Source organism: Hyperolius riggenbachi, chromosome 2, assembly GCF_040937935.1.
Source record: "Hyperolius riggenbachi isolate aHypRig1 chromosome 2, aHypRig1.pri, whole genome shotgun sequence".
Lineage (NCBI taxonomy): Eukaryota > Metazoa > Chordata > Amphibia > Anura > Hyperoliidae > Hyperolius > Hyperolius riggenbachi.
Window position 1 is genome coordinate 484337912 of NC_090647.1, and position 12946 is coordinate 484350857.

The 12946-nt window shown below is 42.6% G+C and overlaps 1 protein-coding gene across 2 annotated transcripts in view; it reads right to left on the reverse strand.

The window, feature by feature from the left end:
• Positions 1 to 12946, reverse strand: part of SSH2 (slingshot protein phosphatase 2) — a 302262-nt gene that overhangs the window by 164537 nt on the left and 124779 nt on the right. For both annotated transcript variants that reach the window (XM_068270325.1, XM_068270323.1), the window contains one exon: positions 12426 to 12469. In XM_068270325.1, coding sequence (XP_068126426.1) covers positions 12426 to 12469 — 44 coding nt within the window. The remainder of the gene's footprint in view (positions 1 to 12425; positions 12470 to 12946) is intronic.

The window sequence follows — 12946 nt, forward strand, 5'->3', positions numbered from 1 at the left end:
GGTGACGAGTCCCTCACTATCCTCCCGCGGTCTGCCGTTCAGCTGCAATCAGCCCCAGTAACTTGCTCAGTTGCGTCCAGTCTGGGTTTCTGAGCATGCGCTGATCTACAGCGCATGCGCAGTAGACCTGGACTGACATCACTGAGCAAGTTACCAGGGCTGACTGCTGCTGAACGGCAGACCGCGGGAGGACGGCGAGGGACTCGTAACTGTTTTAGGGGGCGGGAGAAAGCCCCGGGTAAGTATTGATTCTTTACTTTAGTTGATCTCTGGTTTCCTTTAATAACAATGCATCATTCTGTCACAGTTGCAATTTTAAAAGCACACTCTGTCTTTTAAACTATAACACAGACTAGATTGTGAGCCCCTCTGAGGGACAGTTAGTGATAAGACAATAAACTCTGTACAGCGCTGCGTAATATGTCGGCGCTATATAAATACTTGAATAAATAAATAAACACAGAGCAGAGCTAATGACCCTTTGAAGTTTCCTGCAGTAAAGCCTCATCTCAGTCTCTTGCTGCTTGTTGGCTGTATAAGTGCTTTATAAAACAGGACTGTATTCAACCCAAGTTGGTGAAGAGCTCAGAGAAGCTCTTTTGGATAAATAACTAAAGATTTTTAACTCTTCCTGTACTGGAAAACATTGAGACTTTTCTTTGCTACAAATGTTTTATTTCTTAGTTGTACTACACATACAATTCAATATATCGTAAGCTTATTTTCGCCTCAGATTTGCTTTAAGCGGTTTCTAGTGCATAAAGGAGCCATGGCCATGTATAAATTTGGAGACTTTTTCCTTTTTAACCTCAAAGGGATCATATGCAGGCCATCTGTCTGCTTAGGACAAGATATTTTCTGTCCAAATATTTTGCATAAAGAAGCGGAAATTATTTGGCACTGGGCAACCCGGATGACTTTGAAAGTGAATTAAAAATGTTTTAGATGTCATGTGGCTTCTGAGAAATAGATCTTTTTTTTCCTGAAGCAAATTCTGCTGGTTTTTACTGTACCGTATTGTGCAAGTTTAAGCCAAACAAGAAAAGAGGTCACGTCTCCAGGTAAACTGCTTGCTTGGGGCAACGATGTGAATCACTGAAAAACTAAGTTTACTGTAAGGAAGCAGCTAAATATACCAAACAACGTAAGCGGTGCAGATAACTCACGCACTTCTCCAAAGCCTAACCCAGTTTGCTGAAATAAGCTATTTAGTAAGGGAGACAGTCGTGGTTCAGACTGAGAAGTATATACAGTATTGGCATCACTAAGAAAACACTGGCAACATTATGACTAAACCGCTTCTGCAAAAAGATGAAATACAATGAATGTAAAGCTGTAGCTACCCTGTGTTTTCCTTAGTACAGTAAGGAAGCCATGGATATCTCCATGTCCCTGCCCTGGCCTACACATTGCACCTCTCAATATTAGTACAATCCAAACAAATCGAGATATCCACACAAAATCGCTATAAATGGCATGCAAGCCACAGAATCTTAAATGAAACCTGTAATGAGTTTAAAAAAAAAAAGTTTCACTTACCTGGGGCTTCTGACAGACCCCTGCAGCCGCCTTTGCCCGTGCCGTCGTGGAACGATCTTTCGGTCCCCCGCCGTGGCTCACTTTTACTTTCGGTGACTGAGCCGTTCGCCAGCCACTGCGACTGTGCTGCTCTTGTTCGCACTCCCATCACCAGGCGATTCCTGCGCAGACACAGCACAAGGTTTCCTCCCGGCGATGGGGGCGTGAACGAGAACGCGTGCGACCAAGACCGCGCAGGTGCAGTGTACGTCAACTTGCAAGTCGGCGAAAGCAAAAGTGAGCCATGGTGGGGGATCGGAGGATCGTTCCGTGGCAGCGCAGGCAAAGGGCGACTGCAGGGGGCTGGCAGAAGCCCCAGGTAAGTGAAACTTTTTTTTAACTCATTATAGGTTTCCTTTAAAGGACAACTGAAGCAAGAGGGATATGGAGGCTGCCATATTTATATCCTTTCAAACAATACCAGTTTTCTGGCAGTCCTGCTGATCTATTTTGCGGCAGTAGTGTCTGAATCACCACTCACCTGAAACAAGCACGCTGATCTGCTGCATGCTTGTTCACGGTCTATGGCTAAAAGTATTACAAGCAGAGGATCAGCAGGACAGCCAGGCAACTGGTATTGCTTAAAAGGAAATTAAATCCCTCTCATTTCAGTTGTTAAGGTCTCTTTCACAGTGGGACGTTGCGTTTGATGCAACGTTAAAGTCGCACAACGTGCCCCTAACGCAGCGCATGTTAGTTATGAAATTGGACGTTATTTTGCACTGCGTTATGTGTCTCTTGGTGCGCCGTTTTTGTAGCATACTGATGGAACGAAAACGGCGCATGCGTTACATTTTTTAAAAAAAAATGTGCAACACACAACGCAGCAAATGTATTGCTAAACGTACAGCATGCAGCACTTTCTAAATATTTCTATACGTTACACACAACGCAACGTGTGCACTGTGAATGTCGCACAGACTTTGTATTGCTATGCGTTAGCCTGCGTTATAATTTTTTATAACGTGCGACTTTAACGTCTCACTGTGAAAGAGGCCTAAAGGGAAAGAAGTTCAGGCAAAAACGGCAGCACCACCAATATAGTAAAGGTCAATACTTGTTTATGCAATTGGCAAAAGTCACAATACAAACAACTAAACCAGCTAAAAGGTGCATATTGTAGCAAACAGTAAAGTAGCAGTACTCCCTATACATAGAGTAATAAAGCGGGGTTCCAGTCAACGCCATCTTGCCCACTGGTAATCCCTGGCACCTCTATTTGGGTCTATAGATCAAAAGAGAAGATATGTACAGTAATATATCAGGGTCTAAGCCTTATAAGTAATCTGAAATAATTTCATTGAAGTGCAAGTGGAAAATATAAGAAGCCGTGCATGAAAGCAATAAATATGCTCATGAAGCAAAAAAAAAAAATAAAAAAAATAAAAAAAATGGTGATGATGGAATATCATGACAATTGCATCGGTCATGATTTTCCACCATCGGCAATTTCTTTTATTTTTTTTAGGCTTGCTAGGCTTAGACCTGGATCTATTACATATCTTCTCTTTTGATCTATAGAAATTTTGCTCAATCACCAGTAGGTCGGGAGCGTATTGCTAGCGGCTTTTGATTCGGTGACAACGGATCCAGAATAGCGACAGTACTCTCTGCTGTCCTCTTGGGACCAGTGCTGTAACTTCTTCCGGCTCCGTATGTCCACTTCTCTTCCTGTCACATGACAAGCCGAAGTTCAAACACAAGAGGGCCGGCGTGTATCTTTCAGCTCTCTAGTGTTTGAACTTCAGCTTGTCACATGACAGGAAGAGAAGAGGGACACACAGAAGAGAAGACCTGCCACATGTAGTTAAAGCACCAGACTGAAGGGACATGCGCCAGCCAACAGGTGAGATTATTGCTACCGGCCGCGGAGCACAGATGGGGAAGGCCTGGGCGTGGCAAGGCAGGTGCCGGCTCTACAGATTTTAAATCGATTTCTGCTGAAATCCATTCAAAATCTGTGTACAATGTGTGGGCAGCCAATAGATCCCTCACCGATCAGATTAAGATCATGGAGGAATATATCTGTGGGTTGATCTGGCGGCCATATACTAGTGTATGGACACCTTTACTTTTACCTCACAAAGCTCAAACCCTGATGACGCCCACTGGCTGTTCTCTAAGCTTCCCTGGCTCAGCCCCGCCTTCTCAGGATGAACGCTGACAGTACACGCTGGTGGTGAGATGGTCAAAGGAATATTTAGGATGTAGGAAAATCCACTTACACAGGAAACAATAAAAAAACAAAGACTATGATTAATGGCATAAATCGTTTAATTAGGCTTTTATATGGAAACTGGATTTCCCCTTTAAAAACTTGAATGGAAAAAAGATAGAGGAAATAATGCAGGCTAAGCTCTGTGGCCTGTTCACACAGGTGACGGCCCTGCAGTACTCCTACACACTGCCTGGCTGCTTCCTATACATTCACTCACAAAACTCCACTAAAGCAGAGGTCCAACCAAGATCTTATTTTACCTCTGGCTGGAGCAGGGCCGGGCAGCTGTTTTCCTTCTGTTTGGTATCTTGATGGGGAGTATAACTTTAAGCCACATACACATTTTAGATTTTCGTGATTGGCAGAGTTAGAGTATTTCCTTCTCTAAGGACAGCGTTGAATGCACTTCTTAATTTGCCGCCCGTCCTTTTGTTAAAGTAGTGCAATAGTTTAGCGATCTTTAAAGAGGCACTGTAGTGACATATAGTGGAATACAGTAAATTATTCAGGATATCCACTTTTACGTTAATTATCCCGGATTCAGCATCAGAAACACTTTATATATCTATATTGCTATGTAGCCCCACCCTCCCAGTCTAGGCTGATTAGCTATGCGGAATTCTCCTCCCAGAGCATTCTGGGAGACCAGGTATTGTTTTCGATTGACTACGGAACGCAGAGTTAAACATTCAACAGAGATGCACCTGCCAGAACTAAAGATGTTGCCCCCTGTGATAAAATTCAGAATGTAAATCAGAAAGAGGAAAAAGTTTGCAATGGGCAAACACTGGTTAAAGGATATAAAAAGTAAAAATAAACTATTTTATTCATTACATTACTTTCAGTATAGTTCCACTCTAAAAGACACCCGAGGCGAAAATAAACTGATTAAATAAACCATTGTAGCTATCTTCCTTCTCCTAAAAATGACTTTTTAAGATATTCCACAGTTTTATTTTATGTTTCAGGCCCCATTCACACTTAGAAACGCAAAACGCCGGAGATTTTTTTCACGACTATTTCACGTGGAAAAAAATCACTGAACACTGCGGTGATTTTGCAGTGATCACATTTAGCGCTTCTATAGCACTGAAACGCGATCGCCGGGAAATCGACTGAAAATGGTGCAGGTGACGCGTTCGTGTTTTTGCCCGTTTTTGGGCGATTCGCGTCAATTAGCGCAAATCACCCTAATAAGAACGGGCCCATAGGGTTTCATTACGCTAGCGCTTTTAAAAAGCGCTAGCGTTTGGGCGTTTTGCCGAAATTGCGGCAAAACGCTCTAGTGTGAATGGGGCCTAAATCTACTTTTTAAGTTTTACCTGTTTTATTGTTTTTGCTGGATGACACATTCATTGAAGAATGCCAGAGCTAAAATCTATGAATTATTGACCCTTTTTATCTCTTTCCTGCTCTCAGAAGCCATTTTCTGCCAGGAAAGTGTTTTATAGTTGGAATTTCTTATCAGTGAGGGTCACACTGTAGTCACTTCCTGTCTGAGTCAGGACTGAGTCAGCCACTTACATACCTGATATTTAACTCTTTCAGGCAGAGAAAGATAAAAAGGAACACAGCATAGTTATGTGTGTGCTAAGCACTGTACATACACGTCTATCTCATCATGTCACATGTAACCTCGGGTATCCTTTAAAACTAGGCATACAATTGCCTGTCTGAGCACCTTGCACCGGTAGGTACTAAGCAAAGTTTTAGCACAAATCTTATCTGTTATGGATTACTCCGCTGCCACTAGCTTTGTGTTCCTCAGTGTAATGCTGGGAACACACAATGCAATTTCCCGTCCGATCGGGACAGGAAGTTGTACCGTGTGTACATCTCCAAACTTCTCCCGATCAACAAAGGAATCAATTTTGCGATAACTTTAATTATTTTCTCAATCGATCACTGTCATAGGCTGCCGCTGGGAGGGAGGGACATGGAAAAATATAAATACAAAAATGTAATTTAATAAAATAAATAATTTATAAAAAATAAACAACCTGGGAGCGATCAGACCCCACCAACAGAAAGCTCTGTTGGTGGGGAAAAAGGGGGGGGGGATCACTTTTGTGCTCAGTTGTACAGCCCTGCAGCGAGGCCTTAAAGCTGCAATGGCCCATTTAGAGAAAAATGGCCTGGTCTTTAGGGGGGTTTAACATTGCGGTCCTCAAGTGGTTAAAGAACAACAAAAATTAGAAGAATATGGAGGCTGCCATATCTATTTCCTTTTAAAAATGCCAGTTGCTTTGCAGCCATACTGATCTATTTGGCTGCAGTAGTGTCCGAGTACGGTTCCCGGTCAGGAGCCTCGCACGGAGGACGCTGGAAAGCCGACGGGGCTATAGAAAGGTTAGAAGACGTCGCTGGAGGCTTGGTAAGTATTTATAGCTGCATGGAGTAGGTTTTTGCTTTTTCGGCCGGTTGCTCAAGCGCATGTATCAGGCGATCCCCGCCTGGGTGGCATACCAAGGACCTGTAGTAATGTTATAGGCCAAGGTTTTGCCCCCTCACTACCTTGGATTGGCATTGGATATTAAACACACTTGTTTCAGAGGTTTGTAAAAAAAATCATTGCCTTTATTATTGGTCATTGGGGATGAGCAGTTATGGGAACTCGCAGTCCTCCAGGAAATGCTGCTCTTGTGTAAGATGTCTTGTGGTCTGGCACAGCCTGTACTGATAACACAATCACACCTCACTGCTTCTTTACCAATAACTCAGACAGAGAAAAGGGAAATAGCAGCTAGACAACACAAACTATTCCGATTGCATAAGACAAACTCCTAAAGCGGAACTTCCTTCTGATCCTCTTTTGCTGAGTTTAGAATTATGGCTTACAAATAGTACACATGTACAAATACTGTCGCCCACAGTAATCGGGACTTGATTCCTCAGGTGACAGCCGAAACCTGTACAGCCACATCGACGCTAGCCTAAAGGCTAGCAACACATCTGTTTATAAGGAGGGGGAGGAGAGACAACAGGCAATCTACTTTTATCAAATAAAAAATGGGAAAGCAGATATCTTGAAAGAATAAGGGGGGGAAGCTTTTTATTTTCTCTACAACGGATTGTTTTTATTGCCGGGAAATTGGATCATTTTATCATATTGTGTGTGGCCACTTTAAGGCCAAGTTTTGTTGGAGTGTATGCTGTAAAGTACTGCAGAAAATGCAGTAAGGCCAAGAACTCACTACAGATCGGTGATTGCAGTCGCAATCGCTCAGTGTTTTTGTAAGCGTTTTGTAAAATGATCCCCGTCGTTTTTTGTAGCAATTTTATTTTAGTGCTTGTGATTGCAAAAGTGATTTTGATTAGCGATTTGCAGTTTTGAAGTTCTGCAAGGGATTTTGGGTAAGCTGGTGGTTTCTGGGTAATACAAGAGCTGCAAAATAGCTTTAAATCGCTATGTACAGCAATTGAAAAGCAATTTTGCAGTGATCCTATACTTAACACTGAATCGCAATGGGTAGAAAAATGGTGCTGGCGGAGTGATTGAAATTTGGCTAAATTGCAATCCAGTGGGCTCACCTCTATTGACTTTCATTGGCAAAGTGATTTCTGAAATCTACAGCGATTCCTAGAAAGCATTAATCACTGCTGAAAATGCTCTAGAGCAGTGATGGCTAACCTTGGCACTCCAGCTGTGGTGGAACTACAAGTCCCATTAGGCGTTGCAATACTCTGACAGCTCTAAGCATAACTCGGGGAGGCAGAGACATGATGGGATTTGTAGTTTTGTCACAGCTGGAGCGCCAAGGTTAGCCATCACTGCTCTAGCGGGTCCTGGGCCTTATAGCAATTCTGATTATTCATTAATACTATTATTTTCATTAAATTTGGTCTGAAGTGGAATTCAAAAGAAAAAAACAGATACTTACCTAAGGAGAAGGCTCTATAGGACCCAGAGCCTTCTCGTTCTCCTCACTGTGTCATCATTTCCCTGCAGCCTCCCCCTTCTTCGGAAAGCCAGGGGAAGCAGAAGAGAGCAGTATACGACCGATCGGTCTGCGGGGGAACGCAGACACTGTCAGGATATTGGGAAGGCTCTATAGGACCCAGAGCCTTCCCTCTCCTTAGGTGAGTATCTGTTTTTAACCACTTAAGCCCTCTGTCGTTTTCACTTTATGCATCCGAGCAATGTTCACCTCTTATTCATTAGCCTATAACTTTATCACTACTTATCACAATGAACTAATCTATATCTTGTTTTTACCGCCACCAATTAGGCTTTCTTTGGGTGGTACATTTTGCTAAGAGCTACCTTACTGTAAATTCATTTTAACAGTAAGAATAAGAAAAAAACTTTAAAAAAAAATCATTATTTCTCAGTTTTCGGCCATTATAGTTTTAAAATAATACATGCCTCCATAATTAAAACCCATGTATTGTATTTGCCCATTTGTCCCGGTTATTTCACCATTTAAATTATGTCCCTATCACAATGTATGGCGACAATATTTTATTTGGAAATAAAATAGCATTTTTTCCGTTTTGCATCCATCACTATTTACAAGCTTATAAAAAAAAAAAATAGAAATATTTCATCTTTACATAGATATTTAAAAATTTTAGACCCTAAGTAAATATTTATGTGTTTTTTTTTATTGTAATGGTTTTTTTTAAATTATTATTAAACATTTTATGTGGGTATTTTTGGGAGGGTGGGATGTAAATAGTATTTGATTTGGGTAAACATATGTGTATTTTTATTTTTTTTTTACATTTAGATGTAGTTTTACTTTTGAGTTTGTTTACATGACGTCACTCTAAGCGTACAATGTATGCTTAGAGGGACATAGGAGACAGAAAAAGCGAAGCCTCCGAGAGAAGCAGTCGTTTTTTCTGCGGGAGAGAGGAATCAGTGATCGGGCACCATGGCCCGATTCATTGATTCCTGGGCTAACGATCCGCGGCCCGGAGCGCGCGATTGGCCGCGGGAGCGCACATGTCCTCCTTGACGTAGAACTACGTCAAGGAGGACAAAGTGGTTAATTTTAATCTTCGCTTCAGACTCACTTTAACCCATATATAGCAAAAGTAATTTAAAAGTAAGGGCTGGGACCCACTAGCACTTTAGCTGCGCTTGCTGATCGGCAAAGCGCTACTCCAGTGGATCCCTACGGGGGTGGTCCCACTAGCAGCGTTGCAATCGCAAAACACAGCATTTTGGGAGCGATCCCCAAGCGATTGCATCGATGACTGCAGTAGCCAAATCAGGATTGCTCCAGGAATCACTGAAATCGCTGCACGTCCGCGATTCACTAAATGGCATATTCTTTGCACTTCCGCTAAGCGCAGCTAGTGGGTCCCAGCACTAAATAGAATTTATCTTGGTGCCGCTAAGCGCACCTAGTGGGTCCCAGCACTAAATAGAATTTATCTCGGTGCCGCTAAGCGCTGATAGGGGGTCCCAGCACTAAATAGAATTTATCTTGGTGCCGCTAAGCGCTGATAGGGGGTCCCAGCACTGAATAGAATTTATCTGGTGTCGCTAAGCGCTGATAGGGGGTCCCACCACTAAATAGAATTTATCTTGGTGCCGCTAAGCGCTGATAGTGGGTCCCAGCACTGAATAGAATCTTTTTTGGTGATGCTAAGCGCTGATAGTGGGTCCCAGCACTGAATAGAATTTATCTTAAAAACCAAACAGCTTTGTATTTTCAAATATTATTATTATTGATTTATAAAACGCCAACATATTCCGTGGCGCTGTACAAACTAAGAAACAAACATGGGGTACATAATACAGACAATAGTGTACACTAATATACAAGATACATACTTAGTGACAAAATACAAAAAAATGATACAAAATATAGAATTGGTAATGCCAGTGATAAAAGTAACATGATGAATAAAATGTATAATGATTTCCAAGACACAAAAGGGGGAGAGGGCTTCTTTCAAATGAAAGACGCTGTCTTTAGCAGGCAGCAGCTCCATGTATTGTCCCCAGTGCTGAGAAGCAGAAGGAAGTTTCACCCAGTACAGTTTCTTCCACCTTAATTGGAACAGCAGATAAAGTCTTTTATTGGTAATACTGGAATAAAGGAAGGCCTGTCACCATCCTTTAACTAAGTAGCTCATGATTACACATAATGAAATGAAGCATGCTGTTATACACAGGTAGCTACAAGATAATGTTTAGCAATTTCCTGTTGCTGAACAGATTGTGAAACAAGCAGCATTGTGTAAACTAGAGATATACTGGGGTTTCTGTGCAATAAACTTCCTGCTTATAATGGCAGAAGATAAGAACTTTATGAAATCATGCATGTCTGAAGTTACATGTGAGCACTATGTCCAACAACTCTACAGCTCCCAACATTCTAGCAGTGTAAGAAAAACATATGCTAAGAAACTTGGGGCAAAATGTAAAATACACAGTGTTTATTTCAAGAGGCTGGGGAGGAAATTCTCTGTAAATCAACACGAGGCCTCGTTCACATCTACTAGCGCAGATGGCCGTGCGATCATAACGCAACATGTACGATCGCACGCTATCTGCGCCGCTACCCGCTGCTCTGCTGATCCCATCTATTGACAGTGATGGGTCAGCTCTGCACTTGCGGGCAGAATGCAGGCAGCAGTATGCAAGCATCATAGCGCGTCATACTGCTGCGCAGCGCAGTAGATGTGAACGGCAGAAGGGCTGTGTATGCCCTTCTGCCATTCTTGCGTGTCACCACATCATACGGGCTTCCAAATGCGCACGGAAGCGCATATGATGTGAACGAGGATTTATACACATGTACGAGGACTGTTGCCTGGCAGGGATCTGGACTTTATGTGACAGTGCATGGCAGTGGCTGTACAGATGTGTTGCTAGCCTCTAGAATAATGATGCGTTCTGCTGCTATGTGGGGAGCAGGAGGACAATGCACTTGGCCAGTGCTCAGCCAAGTGCATCCCCAGGCAGACTGCTTTCTGCTGTGCCAAGGTAGATCGAAGGCTGCTATAACACACTAGATTATCAACAGTGATGGCCATTATCAGCAAAGATACTCCCTCAGCATCTGTATACAATAAGCTTGTCACAGGTTTTGTGATCCTTTTTTGGGGTGGGTAGTATGTAAAAAAAAAATGTGCAAATAAATCAGCACTGTGTACCATGAACAGATGAAATATGATTGGTTGTGCTTGCCAGCTGCTGCACTTGTACGCTAGTATTCGGTTGTTTGGCAGCACCCGTACCATGTATCATTAACCTAGGAATTGCTTTTTGTTTTATTTCCAACATTTAATTGATACTCTGGCCAAAGCAAGTCAATCACATGGTCATTTCCATTGCATAACAAAACAATACCGAATATCATTTGAAGGTAACCAGAGAAAAGAAAAAAAAGTTTTATACATACCTGGGGCTTCCTCCAGCCTCATGTGCATGGATCACTCCCATGTGCGCAACCGCTAGAGAGAAAAGTAGAGAGCGCACTTCCTCTTGCGCAGACTGGCCGCAACTGGCAGAACTAATGGGACACGATACCGGAGCTGAGGACTGCGGCATGAGAGCGATCCGCGCGCATGGGGCTGGAGGAAGCCCCAGGTATGTATAAAAAAAAATTATTTTCCATCTCTGGTACACTGTAAGCATCCAAAAAAAACAAAGCACCTCCAAACCTAACCAAGAAAGAACAATCTCCCGTCCCCCAGAAGGGCATCCCTCAACTCCCCATCTCTGCGTCGACAGCTGGCCAAGATGCCAGAACAGGATAGAGCCTTCATACTACCCAAACTGCCTCGTAGATCTTCAAGGCAGTACCAAGAAGTTAGCTTGAAATTCCCCATCAGCACATTCTGTTCCTGACTGTTCAAGTGTCTCTGCACATGAGGTCTCTATATTTTGAAACACTTTTTGGTCCTTTTCTCTTTGGCCTGGAAAGAGTTATGTTTTCACATAGTGTAAATATGTGCCAGTTCTTCTTTGACTAAACCAATTTTGGGGGAAGTAGAATCCTGCCGTTTGTTAAAAAAAAAAAAAAAGTCTTTCCTGGCCATTGCCAGAATGATATGATACAAATCAAAAGGCTTCTCAGACACATCATTTAAACCAGAATAACACTAATGAAATAAACCAGTTAACCATTAAGTTGTATTTGTTACTGTTACAGATCCTATTGACATATTGCAAAACTTACAAGTCTATAGGAGGGCAATCCCATCTACAATTAAGCAGATTCCTAAATTACATTTTGGACCACTACGCAATTTTTAATTCAGTTTGATATTCAGGTTTTACATCAATCGGCTATAAAAGAAAGCTCACATGCAATTTTTCCAAATTCCTATCAGATTTTTGATTATTTTTTTTGATTGGATATCGATCAAAGGGACTTGCAGCAATGTACGGCTGCGTGAATGATACCCGCTGAGAGTGTCTTTGGAAAATAAAGCCCTTCAGTATTCTGTAGCATTAAGGAAGAGAATTATCACAGCACAATATTTAAATCCATTATTTTCTTCCCAGTATAATCTCTGTCATAATAAACAATGCTCATCTTTCTAAACCTTGGATTACCGGGCGTAGCAAATCTTTTAACTGTTGAGTCACAAAGCACTGGAAAGGCAGCATGAATGAGAGGAGAGTCCTGTATGCTGTATTCTATACAATACGTCCTTCTCTTACCTTCTAGGTTGTGACCGGCATTCTTCCTCGCCGCTGTCTGCCTCCTGTGTGCAAAACAAAAACATCCCATCACAATGCAGCCATAGAACATTATTTCTGATATACAGGTTATTCCTCACGTATGACACAGCTGCATCTCCCAGCTTGGCCTCTGTACACAAGGCTGGTACCATCCTTGGCATAGGACTGAAGTGGCCGGTGGCACCTCACACTAACACCGCCGCACAGTCCTCCACGGACGAAGGTAGGCTCGAAAGAACAAATTTCATCCAGCTAAAGGAGGATTTTCTGAAAGTGTGGCAAATGATTTGAACAGGTTTTTATTGAAATCTTGGTGTAGGGATCATCCATCATAGCAGCTGCTATGAGGTTCATAGCCAAGAGGGGCTCAGTGTTAGGTAAGGGCTCCACTCTGTGGGGGTAGGGGCCCCACAGAGACCTGCAGCAGGCTCCCTGAGGTGCAGAGTATAAGAGGCAGAGCTTAGAAGATAACTCACTAACCTGCCTAGGCTCCAACAACT